The sequence below is a fragment of the Erythrolamprus reginae genome, chromosome 2 (assembly GCF_031021105.1).
Source record: "Erythrolamprus reginae isolate rEryReg1 chromosome 2, rEryReg1.hap1, whole genome shotgun sequence".
Classification (NCBI taxonomy): Eukaryota; Metazoa; Chordata; class Lepidosauria; order Squamata; family Dipsadidae; genus Erythrolamprus; species Erythrolamprus reginae.
The window spans coordinates 10,680,814-10,698,445 of record NC_091951.1 but is presented as its reverse complement, the minus strand read 5'-3'; the positions used below and the strand labels follow the sequence as shown (position 1 = coordinate 10,698,445).

At 40.9% G+C, this 17,632-nt stretch overlaps 1 protein-coding gene across 1 annotated transcript in view; it reads left to right on the top strand.

The window, feature by feature from the left end:
- LOC139159655 (alpha-2-macroglobulin-like) overlaps positions 1 to 17,148 on the top strand; it is a 105,111-nt gene extending 87,963 nt beyond the window's left edge. The window contains exons 28-36 of the mRNA XM_070736968.1: positions 1,654 to 1,819; positions 4,320 to 4,549; positions 5,168 to 5,380; positions 9,341 to 9,468; positions 10,709 to 10,799; positions 13,504 to 13,572; positions 15,480 to 15,582; positions 15,825 to 15,866; positions 16,875 to 17,148. Coding sequence (XP_070593069.1) covers positions 1,654 to 1,819; positions 4,320 to 4,549; positions 5,168 to 5,380; positions 9,341 to 9,468; positions 10,709 to 10,799; positions 13,504 to 13,572; positions 15,480 to 15,582; positions 15,825 to 15,866; positions 16,875 to 16,897 — 1,065 coding nt within the window. The 3' untranslated portion in view covers positions 16,898 to 17,148. The remainder of the gene's footprint in view (positions 1 to 1,653; positions 1,820 to 4,319; positions 4,550 to 5,167; positions 5,381 to 9,340; positions 9,469 to 10,708; positions 10,800 to 13,503; positions 13,573 to 15,479; positions 15,583 to 15,824; positions 15,867 to 16,874) is intronic.
- The last annotated feature ends 484 nt before the right edge of the window (positions 17,149 to 17,632 follow it).

Genomic DNA, 17,632 nt, shown 5'->3' with positions numbered 1-17,632 from the left:
GCTGTTGGCTTCTTTGTCAATTTTGTGCCTGGGATGTTGTTTACTTGATTGCTGGTCTGCAGAAAACAAGCAAGCTCAGAGAGCAACCCCGAGCTACAAATATTCTCCTGTACTAGAAATAATGAAAAATAATTAACTAATTAAGATTTGTAGCTGAGGAATTCTGGGAATTGGCGTCCACAAGTCTTGAAGTTGCCAAAATTGGAGACTTCTGAAATAAACCATGAAATGCTCTGACTGAACTTGATTTCTGCAGAACGATTGCTTAAGAATGAGCCAGCATTGTGTGGCAGCAGCCAAAAAAGCTCATACCAAAGCTAATATAAACACAGGCATAGAACCCAAATCACGTGAAGCATTAGTACCACTTTATAAAGACTTAGTAGGACCACATCTGTTATACTGCATCCAGTTTTGGTCAGCATATTACAAAAAAGATGTTGAGACTTTGGAAAAAATGCAACGAAGAGCAACTAAAATGATTAAATCCTCAATCTGAGTATTGTATTGACAGTTCTGTGTTAGCAAAAAATTCAGAAGAGAAGGATTTAGGGCTAGTGATTTCTGACAGTCTCAAAATGGGTGAACAGTGTGGTCAGGCAGTAGGAAAAGCAAATAGGATGCTTGGCTGCATAGCTAGATGTATAACAAGCAGGAAGAGGGAGATTATGATCCCGCTATATAGAATGCTGGTGAGACCACATTTGGAATACTGTGTTCAGTTCTGGAGACCTCACCTACAAAAAGATATTGACAAAATTGAACGGGTCCAAAGACGGGCTACAAGAATGGTGGAAGGTCATAAGCATAAAACGTATCAGGAAAGACTTAATGAACTCAATCTGTATAGTCTGGAGGACAGAAGGAAAAGGGGGGACATGATCGAAACATTTAAATATGTTAAAGGGTTAAATAAGGCCCAGGAGGGAAGTGTTTTTAATAGGAAAGTGAACACAAGAACAAGGGGACACAATCTGAAGTTAGTTGGGGGAAGATCAAAAGCAACATGAGAAAATATTATTTTACTGAAAGAGTAGTAGATCCTTGGAATAAACTTCCAGCAGACGTGACTGATAAATCCACAGTAACTGAATTTAAACATGCATGGGATAAACATATATCCATCCTAAGATAAAATACAGAAAATAGTATAAGTGCAGACTAGATGGATCATGAGGCCTTTTTCTGCCATTGGTCTTCTATGTTTCTATTAAAGGCCTGGAGACTAAAACATAGGAAGAATGCTCGCAGGATTTGGGTTTAGCTAGTTTAGAAAAAAGAAGCACTAGAAGGGACACCATAGCAGGTTTCCAGTGTTTGAAAGGCAGCCACAAAGAGGAGGGGGTCAATTTATTTTCCAAAGCACCAGAGGGCAGAACAAGAACAATGGATGGAAACTAATCCAGGATAGAAGCCTCAGATATGGCTCCATGCGCCAGCTGTAGCACATGTGCTATAGGTTCGCCATCCCGGGTATAGGATTTCCCGCTTGAGCAGAAGTTTGGACTAGAAGACCTTTAAGGTTCCTTCAAACTCTATTCTGATTGAATTACGGGTGGGGAATGAGAAAGATCTGGAATCAAACAAACCAATTTTGGGGAACCCATCTGGTTTTTGTAAATTGCCTGCCTCATGTTTTTTCCCCCTTGGCAGGGCATTATGGTACACAGCGCCTTGCATTTCTTGGAGATGGAGGCCGAGAAGGAAGAGATCCATGTTTACCTCCGGGCTCTGATGGCATATGCCTTTACCCTGGCGGGGAATGAGGAAAAGAGGCAAGAAATGTTGGACTCCCTTCAGAAACTAGCTGTGAAGGAGGGTAAGGGGCTTGATATAAGTTGGATGTGATGTGCGATGTTCAGGCTGTTGTGCGGAATGCTTGATAGACCTTTGTCAGTCCTCTTGCATTCTCTGGTGGATGTTTGTGGAGTTCGTTTTCTTCTAATGCTCCACTGCTTATTTATTCAATGTATATAGCTGCCCGTTTCACATACAAGCAGTTCTCGACTTAACCATTCCGCTAGTGACTGTTAGAAGTTACAATGGGGATGAAAAAAAGTGAAATTACGATCGTATTGCACCTTTGTCAAACCAATCCTAGAATACAGCTCACCTGTATGGAACCCACATTGCATATCTGACATCAACACACTTGAGAGAGTCCAGAAATATTTCACAAGAAGAGTCCTTCACTCCTCTTCTCACAACAAAATACATTACTCCGCCACGCTTGAAATTCTTGGTTTAGACAACTTACAACTCCATCGTCTCCGTTCTGACTTAATTATAGTTCATAAAATCATATACCAAAATGTCCTGTTAACGACTACTTCACCTTCAACCGCAACAACACACAAGCACGAAATCAATTTAAACTAAAAGTCAACCGCTCCAAACCTGACTGCAAAGAATACGACTTCAGCAACAGAATAATCAACGCCTGGAATGCACTACCTGATGCTGTGGTTTCTACTCCTAACCCCAAAACCGAGTCTATGGAGAGGGGCGGCATACAAATTTAATAAATAAATTTAATTTAAAAAATTTGTAGTTATAGTTAGTTAATTAGATTTTTATGCCGCCCCTTTCCGGAGACTTTAACCTTAGACTATCTACAATTGACCTCTCCCCCTTTCTAAGAGGTCTGTAAGGGACGTGCATAAGTGCACCACTGTGCCTACCATCTCTGTCCTATTATCTTCTTTTGTTACTTTTTATCATTACTTATCTAATGTTTTATTTGTACAAATTATCACCCTATAATTGTTTGACAAAATAAAAAAAACAATGGGATGAAAAAAGTGAAATTACGATCATATTGCACATTTAAAACTCTTGCAACTTCCGCTTGGTCACATGATCAAAATTTGGACTCTTGGCTACTGGGTTATATTATGACAGTTGTGGTATTGCTGTGATCCTGGGATCAGAGGTGGACTCTTGAAGGTTTGGCAGGGTCCGGGCAATCCTCTAGCTAATAATCACCAAGGTTGGCAAACCACAGTGATGGGCTGCCAGAATTTTTACTGCCACATTGTGGGCATGGCTTATTTTGTGGGTGTGGCTTGATGGTTATGTGACCGGGTAGGACTGGCTTGCCAGCCATATGACCAGGTGGGAGTGGCTTGACAATCATGTGACTGGGTGGTGGCTTAAAGGTTATGGGACTGGGTGGGAGTGGCTTACCAACCAAGATAAGTTTTCAAATAGGTGTTTTCAGTTTCACTTTTTCAGTTGATTAAATCACATTACAGTGGTACCTCATCTTACAAATGCCTCTTCTAATGAACTTTTCAAGATATGAACCCGGTGTTTAAGATTTTTTTGCCTCTTCTTCCGAACTATTTTCACCTTACGAACCCAAGCCGCTGCTGCTGGGATGAAGGGATTTCTTTTTTTCCCCTTTTTTGAAGAAAGAAAAGGGAGGGGCGGCTTGGAGGGGGAAAGAGTTTGCATTAACAAAAGTAGGAGAACAGCAAGCTTGCAGAGGCACTGAAAGGGTGTCTTTTGAAGAAAGAAAAGGGAGGGGCGCCCCCTTGCCTTTCTTCCTTCCCACTCACCCTTTAGCCTAGCCTTGCTTCTTCCACCCACCCCCTTTAGCTGCTCCTCCCTGCCCTCTGTTCGCCTCCCTTCTAAAGTTTGGGATTTTCCTGAAGGATTTGCACACATTATTTGCTTTTACATTGATTCCTATGGGAAATATTGTTTCATCTTACGAACGTTTCACCTTACGAACCTTGTCCTGGAACCAATTAAGTTCGTAAGACAAGGTATCACTGTATTTGAATAGCCACAAAAAGGGCAAATGATAGACAGCATTATTTGTTGAGGAGTACAGTAACGTTTTAAGGTTTTGTACTGAACCCACAAGGTTCAGTATGATAACAGATTAGGCAAGTAGCTCAATTTTCTTTAAAATGGTTTATGACAGTGGTGAAATCCAGTTTTTTTTACTAGCGGTTCTGTGGGCATGGCTTGGTGGGCATGGTGGACCTGGCAGGAGAAGGACACTGTAAAATCCCCATTACCACCCCATTCTGGGGCCAGCCAGCAGTGGTATTGGTGGGTTCTCCAAACTATTCACAATTTCCGCTATGGGTTCTCCAGAACCTGTCAGCAGGATTTCACCGCTGATATAGTAGTTCCTACTTGAGCAATGGTTTAGACTAGAAGTCCTCCAAGGTCCCTTCACTCTGCTATTCTGTTAAGTGCAATACAATATCCTGGAGAAGCCAAAGATGCTTGGTCAATGTTGGAGGCCTCTGGTGCTGCCTGAATGGGGCAACCCAATGCTAAAACCCTTCATTCTCTTTCTGAAGAGGATGGCTCCATCCACTGGGAGAGACCTGAGAAGCAAAAGAAGACCCTCGATCTTCCATACTACTACCCCAGGGCACCCTCTGCTGAGGTAGAGATGACCTCCTACATTCTCCTTGCTTACGTGGCCAAACAACCGTCCCCATCCCAGGAAGAATTGGTGACAGCAACTGCCATTGTCAAATGGTTGAGCAACCAACAGAATCCCAACGGAGGATTCTCTTCTACGCAGGTACGTTGTCTCCCCACAGATTCTCAGAGGATACTTGGAAGACTATCTGAGGGACCGCCTTCTGCTGCACAAATCCCAGCGACGAGTTAGGTCCCACAGAGTGGGTCTTCTCCAGGTCCCGTCAACTAAACAATGTCGCTTGGCGGGACCCAGGGGAAGAGCCTTCTCTGTGGCAGCCCCGTCCCTCTGGAACCAACTCCCCCCAGAGATTAGAATTGCTCCCACCCTCCTTGCCTTTCGTAAGCTTCTTAAAACCCACCTCTGCTGCCAGGCATGGGGGAACTGAGATACTCTTTCCCCCTAGGTCTTTACAATTTTATGCATGGTGTGTCTGTCTGTATGTTTGGTTTTACAATAAGGGCTTTTAACTGTTTTAATATTGGATTGTCATATGTTGTTTTACTACTGTTGTTAGCCGCCCTGAGTCTGCGGAGAGGGGTGGCATACAAATCCAATAAAATAAAATAAAATCAAGATGCTCTAATACTCCCTGCATCAACTTGGAGGACCTGACGTTATCTCCGTTGTGTCTTCCAGTTGTGCTGAGTCTTAGTTCCCAGAATTCCAGCTGTGATGAGTCATCGAAGAAAGATGTACTAGCTTTGTGTTCTCTTGCAGGATACAGTGGTGGCTCTCCAGGCCCTCTGCCAGTACAGAACAATTACTTATTCCAAGGATGGAGTTGATGCCGGAGTGACCTTGAGCTCTGGAAGTACTGTCCTGACACAATTCCATGTAGACAGCACCAACTCTTTATTGCTTCAGTGCCATGATCTGCCCCAAGTGCCAGGGGACTACACAGCTGAGGTGACCGGTTGCATCTTTATGCAGGTGAGTCTCCTGAGAATAGAATAGAATAGAATAGAGTTTTATTGGCCAAGTGGATACACAAGGAATTTGTCTTGGTGCATTTGCTATCAGTGTACATAAAAGAAAAGATAAATTCGTCAAGAATCATAAGGTACAAAACTTAATGATAGTCTGGGTACAAATAAGCAATCAAATCATATTAGGAACCAGTCAACATAAATTATAAGGATACAAGCAACAAAGTTACAGCCATACAGTTATTTGTAGGAGAAGATGGGTGATGGGAACGATGAGAAGATTAATAGAAGTGCAGAATTAGAAAATAGTTTGACAGTGTTGAGGGAATTATTTGTTTAGCAGAGTGATGGCATTCGGGGGGAAATTGTCCTTGTGTCTAGTTGTCTTGGTGTGCAGTGCTCTGCAACGACGTTTTGAGGGTAGGAGTTGAAACAATTTGTGTTCAGGATGTGATGGGTCAGTAAATATTTTAAATGCCCTCTTTTTGACTTGTGCAGTATACAGATCCTCAATGGAAGGCAGGTTGGCAGCAATTGTTTTTTCTGCAGTTCTGATTCTCCTCTGAAGTCTGTGTCGATCTTGTTGGGTTGCAGAACCGAACCGGACAGTTATAGAGGTGCAGATGACAGACTCAATAATTCCTCTGTAGAACTATATCAGCAGCTCCTTGGGTAGTTTGAACTTTCTGAGTTGGTGTAGAAAGAATATTCTTTGTTATGCTTTTTTTACAATGTTTTTGATATTAGGTGTCCATTTTAGATCTTGCAATATGGTTGAACCTAAAGATTTGAAGGTCTTTACTGTTGATACTGTATTGAGCCAGCTATTGAGGAAGAAAATCTTTGTAAAGATTGCTTGGACAGAGTGAAAAGTTATACAAGTGGTCCTCGCCTTACAAACATTCAGTTAGCAACCATTTGAAATTACAAAAGCATTGAAAAATGTACTTATGACCGCTTTTCACACTTATAATCATTGCAGCTTCCCCATAGTCATGTGATCAAAATTCAGCAACTGGTTCACATTTATGACCATTTGCAATGTCCCAGGGTCATGTGATCATCTTTTGCAACCTTCTCACAAGCAAAGTCAATGGGGAAGCCAGGTTCACTTCATGACCATGTTGCTAACTTAACAACTTCACTAATTCATTTAATAACTGTGGCAATTAAGGTCGTGAAATTGGGCATCGTTCATTTAACAACTGTCTTGCTTATCCATAGAAATGTGGGGCTCAGTTGTGGTTGTAAGTCAAGGACTATCTGTGTAAATGATCTGAATAAGGCATCAATACAGAAGATTTTGTACTGGAAGGAGATATAGCAACAGCAATGGCACTTAGACTTATATATTGCTTCACAGTGCTTTACAGGCCTCTCTAAGCGGTTTAAAGAGTCAGCCTATTGCCCCCAATAATATGGGCCCTCATTTTACCAATCTTGGAAGGATGGAAGGCTGAATCAACCTTGAGCCAATGAGAATCGAACTGCAGGCAGTCAGCAGAGTTAGCCTGCTGACCAGAGTTAGCATTCTAACCACTGTGCCACCATGGCACTGATATGAATGTTCTTGGATAGCCTTCAGGTTCCCCACAATCCTATCCAGAAAGTGGAGCTTGAAGACACAGCCCTTTTGTAGGATATCTCCAAGTTTATTTATTTGTTTATTTATTCATTTGTCCAATACACAAATACATAGGAAGAAAATAGACATGTAGTAATATATATAAGGGTAAAAGTGAACTTAGAGGAGAGGATATATGAAAGGAAGAGAATCTATATGATAGGTGAAAGAAAGGAAAGACAATTGGACAGGGGACGAAAGGCACACCTGTGCACTTATCTACGCCCCTTACTGGCCTCTTAGGAACCTGGAGAGGTCAATCATGGAGAGTCTAAGGGAGAAATTTTGGGGGTTAGGGGTTGACACAATTGAGTCCGGTAATGAGTTCCACGCTTCGATAACTCGATTGTTGAAATCATATTTTTTACAGTCAAGTTTGGAGCGGTTCGTATTAACTTGAATCTGTTGCGTGCTTTTGTGTTATTGCGGTTGAAGCTGAAGTAGTCATTGACCGGTAGGACGTTGCAGCATATGATCTTGTGGGCAATACTCAAATCGTGTTTTAGGCGCCGTAGTTCTAGGCTTTCTAGGCCCAGGATTGTTAGTCTATTTTCATAGGATATTCTGTTTCGAGTCGAGGAGTGAAGGGCTCTTCTAGTGAAATATCTTTGGACATTTTCAAGGGTGTTGATGTCTGAGATATGGTATGGGTTCCAGACAGATGAGCAGTAGTCTAAGATGGGTCTGGCAAAAGTTTTGTAGGCTCTTGTTAGTATTGTGAGATTGCCTGAGCAGAAGCTGCATAGGATCAGGTTAACAACTCTAGAAGCTTTTTTGGTGATGGGCCAGTGGCCTGTGCAGCTGGCATCCAAGTCAGACAGTGAGTAGATGGGCAAGGACTCAGTGCAGAGGCAGAGGTTCATCCAGGGCCTTCAGAACCTCCAGTATCTCTTGGCAGGGATGAGAAAGAAGAGGCTTCTCCTCTTCTTAATGCAAGAGTATGCAAAGCTGCCAAGAAGCAGGAGTGATTACTCCAGAGGAGGTCTCCTCGGGAGTAAGACTTGGGGCTAATTGGCCACTCCCATAGTCTACTTAAGGACAGCAGAGGTAGCTGAAAGGCTGCAGGAAACAACATTTTAGAATTGTGTATCCTGCCTGAGTTTCTTGTGAATTTATTTGTTTGTTTATTTGTTTGTTTGTTTGTTTGTTTGTTTGTTTGTTTGTTTATTTGTTTATTTGTTTATTTGTTTATTTGTTTATTTGTTTATTTGTTTATTTGTTTATTTGTTTATTTGTTTATTTGTTTATTTGTTTATTTGTTTATTTGTTTATTTGTTTATTTGTTTATTTGTTTATTTGTTTATTTGTTTATTTGTTTATTTGTTTATTTGTTTATTTGTTTGTTTGTTTGTTTGTTTGTTTGTTTGTTTATTTGTTTATTTGTTTATTTGTTTATTTGTTTGTTTGTTTGTTTGTTTGTTTGTTTGTTTGTTTATTTGTTTATTTGTTTATTTATTTATTTATTTATTTGTTTGTTTGTTTGTTTAGTTAGTTAGTCCAATACACAATGAGGATTTTAGTGGGTATATATCTATATACACATAGTAAAATGCATGATGAAGGTTATAGAGGAGATACTCATAGTAAAATATATCTAAGAAAGAATAGAAAAGAAGGTATAGTAATAGAACATATCAATGAAAGAATAGAAGAAGAGATATAGGAATAGAAGAAAGGTATAGGAGATATAGTAGAGCAATAGGACAGGGGACGGAAGGCACTCTAGTGCACTTGTACTCGCCCCTTACTGACCTCTTAGGAATCTGGATAGGTCAACCGTAGATAATCTAAGGGTAAAGTGTTGGGGGTTTGGGGATGACACTATGGAGCAAGGAAGGCTTGTAGGCATTTTGCAAAGCCTTTGAAACTTCATGAGAAAATAATTGTGTTGCTCTGATTTAAAACTTGATGAACCTATGCCAGCTGCTAATGACGATTGGTTAGCAGCTGAGTTGTTTGTAAGAAAAGATTGCTTTTAGATTTGTGTGTATGTGTCTCTACTACTGCCAGGTATTAATAGTGGTTTATTAATTAAATTAAGTTCGTTCAAACTGTATGTTTGTTAACATTTGTAACTGGGGCAGAACAGAAACTGTATCCCCTGATGCCCTTGACAGTAAAGAACATCTGTCTCTTGGTGACTCAATTTAGAGGATTAACTTCAGACAAATTCCAGTGGTGCTTGCTGTAGGTTGAACAGTCCCTGATCTCTGTTCCTTGCCTCTGTGAAGTGATGGCTTCTCCCCCTCTATGGCCCCTTCTGCATTTACATCTCATCCATGCATCTCACTCACAGCAGGTATTCAGAGACAAGACGTGAATGTGCTGCTTCCTTTTCAGACCAGCTTGAGGTACAACATCCAGCCAGCCCAGGAGGAGGCACCATTCAAATTGCAAGTGCAGACGATTCCCCAAAATTGCACAGGACCCAAAGCCCACCAGACCTTTGACATTGCTATCAACGTCAGGTAATGAGTCAATGCTGAATATATGGGGCATCTGCATGAGGGAAAGGGAACCTCTTCTTGCTATCTAGTCAGTACTTGTCTTCCAGGGATGGGCAATTTCTTTTTTCTTTTTTTATATATACTTTATTAATTTTTTCATAAACATTGACATACACACAAATACACATTTAACATAAAATTGGGGTTGCAATTACCCCTCTTGTTCTAGAAGTCAAATTACATTACAGAAAGAAGAATACATTATTAATACCTTAAGTCAACATATTAATTTCAGTGAAAAGAAGAAATTTTGTTTAACCTTATATAAAAAACCTTCATATATAGACAAAATAACAACTCAAAATTTAAATCATAACAATCAATTCTCACCTAGCTTTAACTTTTACTTCTTCTTCTTATCTATCCATATATACACTTTGTTCCAAATCTCATAAAATTCTGATTCTTCTTGGTTATTTAACCATCTTGTCATCATAGCCATTTCAGTGCAATCTAATATTTTCTTAATAACCTCTTCCTCTTTGGGAATACCAAAGGGATGGGCAATTTCTAAGGGTTCGAGGGCCACAACACAGCTCTGCCACCTTCTGAAAAGCCAATATTCTGCACTCCAGAAGTTCCATTCAATGGCAGCATGGGAAGGATGGACACACCCAAACTTTTGTGAACTGGCACCATTTTGCCCTTAAGTCTTTTAGAACATTCATGAGCTGGGAAAGCCAATGGTAACAAGGTCAGCCAATGAATAAATATACCAACTAAATCAGCTAATGGGAGCTAAACACATCTGAGTCTGTGCAGAGAATCAAAACTGAAGCTAGAAGGATGGGCATGGCTCAGCCCACTCTGTACTCTCAATCCACTCTGAACTCTGAAATGAAACTTACTGTTCTCTCCTGCCTGTGTGTTTGCTTGTAGAATAATCTACATTGGTATTGTCTGTCTGCCTGCCTGTCTGCCTGTCTATCTATTATTTGAATTGATTTTTTTAAAAAATGACTATCAGAGGGGTTCATGTACACATGCACGGGAGATGGGGTTGATTAGGATTAAAACATATCCGGGTCATCAGCTTGTTCTTGTATATAAAGAAGTTTCTTATTTAAATGAATCCTGCTGCATTAGACTGCCTGTGTGTGCATTCTGGATTTAATTTTCTGCAACAAATTCTGACAAAATTGTGCACTTTTGCTTTTTAAAAAAATGTGACATAGCATCTTTCTTTTTTCTGATTTACCAGTTACACTGGCCAACGCGTGGTTTCCAACATGGCAATTGTCCAGATTAAGATGCTCTCTGGATACATTCCGGTGAAATCAACCGTAAAGTTGGTAATGACCTTTTTCTTTTTTTCTTTTAAATAAAATTTATTAATTAACAAGGGATAAATGGGGGGAAGGAAAAAGGGGGGGTACATAAATTCAAAATGGGTAAGGGTATTTATCACATGATATTATATTTCATAATATATGTAATAAAATGGAACAGAATTTCAATATTCACATTTGTATCTTATTACTATAAATAATTCATTTATCTATCTTACCGTATTAATTAAAGCTCATAAGAATAATAAGTATTAGTAAGAGTAGTAAAAGACTTATTTGTAGAAAGGTAAGTAGAAAAATAAGATTAGATTTATATGAAATATTGCGCAGAGGAAAGGTATATATATATATATAAAGTTAAATAAGTGGGGGGAAATGAAGAGGGAATCTGCATAGGTAGCAGAGATTATCAGAAAATATGACTAGGTGTATCAATATATTATTGGGTGTATCAGTAATATTTCGGTAGAAAAAAAAGAAAAAGGGAAAAGGAGTAAATAGAGAAAATAAGATATATTTATATCTATGCCGTAAGTGTTGAAAAAGAAAAGAGGTATAGCTAAATTAAGGTAATGACCTTTTTCATTGCTCTAAAGAATTTTGGTTCTTGGCAAACTGGACATTAAGAGATTTAATATTCTATGAAAAATAGTTGTTGCCATTGCTATATCTTGAAGCATCAAATCAGTATGTGGGATTCATGAGCCCTGGCATTCAGATTGACATCAAACAATTTTGTTTCAGCCTTCAAAGACACAGCAGGAAGACTTATTAGCCTCATTCAGCCCAGCCCACAGCAATATATCCATAGTCTTTGGAGTGTCAGTAAAAATGTAGAACTTAATAAAGTTTTAATATTCTTTTTAAAATGTTTGTGAGTGACATAGGAGAAGGTTTGGTAGGGAAGATTTGCCTATTTGCCAATGACAATAGGGTTGATATTCCTGGAGGCGTCTGTAATATGGTAAATGATTTAGCTTTACTAGATAAATGGTCAAAGCAATGGAAACTGCAGTTTAATGTTTCCAAATGTAAAATAATGCACTTGGGGAAAAGGAATCCTCAATATGAGTATTGTATTGGCAGTTCTGTGTTAGCAAAAACTTCAGAAGAAAAGGATTTAGGGGTAGTGATTTCTGACAGTCTCAAAATGGGTGAACAGTGCAGTCAGGCGGTAGGGAAAGCAAGTAGGATGCTCGGCTGCATAGCTAGAGGTATAACAAGCAGGAAGAGGGAGATTATGATCCCGCTATATAGAGTGCTGGTGAGACCACATTTGGAATACTGTGTTCAGTTCTGGAGACCTCACCTACAAAAAGATACAGTGATCTCTCGATTATCGCGAGGGTTCCGTTCCAAGACCCCTCGTGATAATCGATTTTTCGCGATGTAGGGTTGTGGAAGTAAAAACACCATCTGCGCATGCGCGCCCTTTTTTTCATGACCGTGCATGCGCAGATGGTGGAGTTTTCGTGGGCGGTGGGGAAGACCCAGGGAAGGTTCCTTCGGCCGCCCAGCAGCTGATCTGCTCGGTAGCGCAGCAGCAGCGAGGAGCCGAATCGGGCTTTCCCCTTTGCGTGGGCGGCGGGGAAACCCCGATCTTCGTCTGCTCGCTGCTGCTGCGGCCGCCCAGCAGCTGATCTGCTCGGTAGCGCAGCAGCAGCGAGCAGACGAAGATCGGGGTTTCCCCGCCGCCCACACAAAGGGGAAAGCCCGATTCGGCTCCTCGCTGCTGCTGCGCTACCGAGCAGATCAGCTGCTGGGCGGCCGAACGCTGATGCCCCCGCTCGCCCGCCCGCCCGCCAGCAAGAGGGGGAGAGATAGAGAAAGAGAGAGAAGGAAAGAAAGAGATGAGAGAGGGAGGAAGAGAGTGTGAGAGAGGAAGAAGCAAGAGAGAGAAAGAGAGAGAGAGAGAAAGATGAGAAAGGAAGGAAGAGAGTGACGTCATCGGGTGGAAAAATCACGATATAGCGTTTCGCGAAGATCGAGATCGTGAAACTCGAGGAATCACTGTATTGACAAAATTGAACGGGTCCAAAGAAGGGATACAAAAATGGTGGAAGGTCTTAAGCATAAAATGTATCAGGAAAGACTTAATGAACTCAATCTGTATAGTCTGGAGGACAGAAGGAAAAGGGGGGACATGATCAAAACATTTCAATATGTTAAAGGGTTAAATAAGGTTCAGGAGGGAAGTGTTTTTAATAGGAAAGTGAACACAAGAACAGGGGGACACAATCTGAAGTTAGTTGGGGGAAAGATCAAAAGCAACATGACAAAATATTATTTCACTGAAAGAGTAGTAGATCCTTGGAACAAACTTCCAGCAGACGTGGTAGATAAATCCACAGTAACTGAATTTAAACATGCCTGGGATAAACATATATCCATCCTAAGATAGAATACAGAAAATAGTATAAGGGCAGACTAGATGGGCCATGAGGTCTTTTTCAGCCGTCAGACTTCTATGTTTCTATGTTTCTAAGTTCAGGATTTTGATCCTGGCAGTGGGCAGAATTAGTCTGCAATAGTGCATTCCAATTCCTACGTCTCTTAAGTTCTTCATTTTGAGAGAAAGTCCCTTCCCCTTCCATATGGATAATGCCAGGTGTGGTTTGGTAGTCCTCCACGAGGTCTCCCCTTCCTTTTCTTCTTTCCGAGCCAGAAAGTTTGAATTATGACATCAGCTTTTCCCTTTCTTCACTAGCTGAAAGGACGTTTTTTGGTCCAGAGGACTGAAATTGCAACCAACCAGGTCCTCCTGTATTTGTCAGAGGTGAGTGGGGCTGGCATGTGAGAACTGGGGTGGTGGAACCTTCCTCCCTGCAAGAAGATGGGGCTCGTGTGACAAAATTAGTTTTGGTTGCCATGATATTAAAGAGATGATGAGACTCCTGAAAGAAGAGCAACAAAGATAATTAGGGGACAGGAAGCTAAAGCATATGACGAACAGGTGCAGGAGTTGGGTGTGTCTAATTTAATGAAAAGAAGGACTAATGGTGACACGATAACAATACTTTACTTTATAGTCATTGCACCTTGTACAACAAAATTAAATTTTATTTATTTATTTATTTGGATTTATATGCGCCCCTCTTTGAAGACTCGGGACGGCTTACAACACATAAAAAGAACAATATAATATAGTTGTCTAACTCTAATTAATTTAACACTAAATGTAGTAATCTATAAAACCCATTATTATTTAAAAAAAACCAATCATACCCACTCAAACAACAATCATACGTAACATTCATCGGTCAGGGGGCTAAGGTCTAATTGCCCCAAGCCTGGCGGCATTAATGAGTCTTAAGACTCTTGCAGAAGGCGAGGAGGGTGGAGACAGTACAACTCTCCGGGGGGAGCTGATTTCAGGTCAGGGCCGGAACCCTCATTTTCAGTGTACATAATGACTATAAAAATAAAACAGAAGCACACATCCTTCATATTCTGTACGATTGAACTGAAAACCCCTAATAGCAAGAGCACATAGACTTATAGACCACTTACAGGACTTTACAGCACTCTCTAAGCAGTCTACAGAGTCGGCATATTGCCTCCAACACTTTGGGTCCTCATTTTACGCACCTTGGTAGGATGGAAGACTGAGTCAACCTTGAGCTTGGTGAGATTCAAACTGCCAAACTGCAGTCATCTGGTAGTCAGCAGAAGTAGCCTGCAGTACTGCACTCTAACCACTGCACCACTGAGGTGCAGCCAGTGTTCCAAAATCTTAAGTGCTGCTACAAAGAAGAGAGGGTCAAGCTATTCTCCAAAACAGCTGAAGGCAGGACAAGGAGCAATGGATGGGAACTAATCAAGCAGAGAACTAACCTACAACTAAGGAGAAACTTCCCAGTAGTTAGAAGAATTAATCAGTGGAACGACCGGCCTCCAGAAGTTGTAGGTACTCCATTACTGGTGGTTTTTAAAAAGAGATCAGACAACAGTTTGTCTGAAATTATATAGGATCTCCTGCTTGAGCATTTGATAAAATGGAGAAACCCTTCTCTAGGCCTTCCCTTTCAGCATGGGAGGTTTGTGGCTTCTCTGAGGGACATTCCCAGGAGAGAGCTGAGGCTAGCTAAGAAGGAGTCAGCTAATCAGAGCTCTTCTATGGCAGTGTTTCCCAACCTTGGCAACTTGAAGGTATTTGGACTTCAACTCCCAGAATTCCACAGCCAGCAAATGCTGGCTGGGGAATTCTGGGAGGTGAAGTCCAGAGATCTTCAAGTTGCCAAGGTTGGGAAACACTGCTCTATGGACATGGCCAAAATATTCCCTTGGCATTAGTGGGATTCAAAAAAGTTTATTACTGGTTCTGTGGGTGTGGTTTGAGGAGCATGGCAGGTGAAGGATACTGCAAAATCTCCATTTCATCTCGATCTTCTGGGACTTAGGGGGCAGAGAATAGATGGGGGTGGGGCCAGTCAGAGGTGGCATTTACTGGTTCTCTAAACTACTCAAAATTTCTGCTACCTGTTCTCCTGAATTGGTCAGAATCTGCTGAAACCCACCTTGGGTCTTTAGTCTTACAATATCAGGTGACTAGAGAACTTGGAAATACCCTGGAAGTGGAAGGTCCCCATTAATTCTCTATGCATAGTTACATGCTTCAGAGAAGACACTTTTTTCCAGCCTGGCCACCTCTTGAATAGTCCTGTTATCTATCTCGGGTTGCAGGTCAGCAGTCGAAGCCAGAGTTACTCCTTCACGGTTGAGCTGGAGACTCCTGTCCAGGGCCTGAAGCCTGCATTGGTGAAAGTCTACGATTATTATGAAACTGGTAAGAAAGGAATCCCAGTGGGGAGAGGCCTAATCAGTATGTTTAATTCTATTATTATTTTTTCAACATCCATCTCCTTTTTCCAAGTTTACCCCAAACTTCAAAGGCATTGTCAAAGTGATAAGGGTGCTGCCACCAGTTCTTGAAAACAATCTAATGAACCATGAGGACTAGTGACCCAGATGCCTATTGACCAAATTAAGTGAGGCACTCTGACAGTTCTTCCTCTTTTGTGTTTCTAGATGATTTTGCCATATCGGAGTACACCACCCCCTGCAGTACAGGTGGAGTATAAACAGCAATAAATTCTTGTCAAAATTCCCAATGCCAGGCATATCTTTCCTCCTTCAAAACTCCAATCTTATCAGTAGAGGTAGTCCTCGACTTACCGATCACAATTAAGCCCAACATTTATTTTGTTAAGTGAGAAATTTGTTAAGTGGGGTTCGCTCCACTTTACAACTTTTCTTGCTACTGTTGTTAAGTGAATCCGTGGTTGTCACACGGTTATGAGAAGGTTGCAAAAGGGAATCGCATGACCCCAGCACACGGAAGCCATCGTAAATGTGAGTCAGTTGTCAAGTATACAAATGTAAATCACATGACCAGAGGGACACTACAATGGTTGAAAGTGTTCAGTTCTGGAGACCTCACCTACAAAAAGATATTGACAAAATTGAACGGGTCTAAAGACGGGCTACAAGAATGCTGGAAGGTCTTAAGCATAAAACATATCAGGAAAGACTTAATGAACTCAATCTGTATAGTCTGGAGGACAGAAGGAAAAGGGGGGACATGATTGAAACATTTAAATATATTAAAGGGTTAAATAAGGTCCAGGAAGGAAGTGTTTTTTATAGGAAAGTGAACACAAGAACAAGGGGACACAATCTGAAGTTAGTTGGGGGAAAGATCAAAAGCAACATGAGAAAATATTATTTTACTGAAAGAGTAGTAGATCTTTGGAACAAACTTCCAGCAGACGTGGTAGATAAATCCACAGTAACTAAATTTAAACATGCCTGGGATAAACATATACCCATCCTAAGACAAAATACAGAAAATAGTATAAGGGCAGACTAGATGGACCATGAGGTCTTTTTCTGCCGTCAGACTTCTATGTTTCTAAGTGTGAAAAATAGTCATAATGCACTCTTTTCAGTGCCTTTCTAACTTTGAACAGTCACTAAATGAACTGTTGTAAGTTGAGGACTACCTGTAGAGACAATCCTTGGCTGTAGAATGTGGCCTGAATCTTGTTTCTAACAATTTGCATGCTTTTTCTTCAACAGACGAAGATTTCCAAAAACATTAAACAAGAAAATCTCCAGCCAGACCACATCTATTGACCAAGGAAGAGAATCAAAGAAGAATCAACCCCTTTTTTTCCTAAACAAAACCCCACTATATATATGTGCCCAACTTACACCATCTTGCTGCCTACATTTTCACTGGTGATGGTAACAGAAGACTGGGCTGCAGATTGCCAGTGGAGATCCAGAGCAGAAATATTTTATTTTCTTTCTCCAATCATTGGATGAAATAAAACAAGATTTTTCTATTCCATCAGGGTTTCTCAAGGGAATCTTTAACCTGAGGGTGTGGTGAGCAGTGATGGGTTGCTGCCTGTTAAGGCTGGTTCTTTAGAACAGGTAGCTCTGATTCCAAGCCACACAGGGATGGGTTTCTTTTACATTTGCCACGAGTTTGCATTGTGACATTACCAGGGATGGGTTACTGCTTGGATGGGGGGGAATGCAGTTGGGTAGTGAAAATGGAGTTCAATCTTCTGGTTGTATGATTGGTTTTTATTTATTTATTTATTATTTAGATTTGTATGCTGCCCCTCTCCGCGGACTCGGGGCGGCTCACAACAAGGCATAAACAAATCGTAACAAATCCAAATAAATTTAAATATTTAAAAAAGTTTAAAAAGAACCCCAATATACTAGCAAGCACACACACAAACATACCATACATAAATTGTACATGCCCGGGGGAGATGTTTCAGTTCCCCCATGCCTGATGACAGAGGTGGGTTTTAAGAACT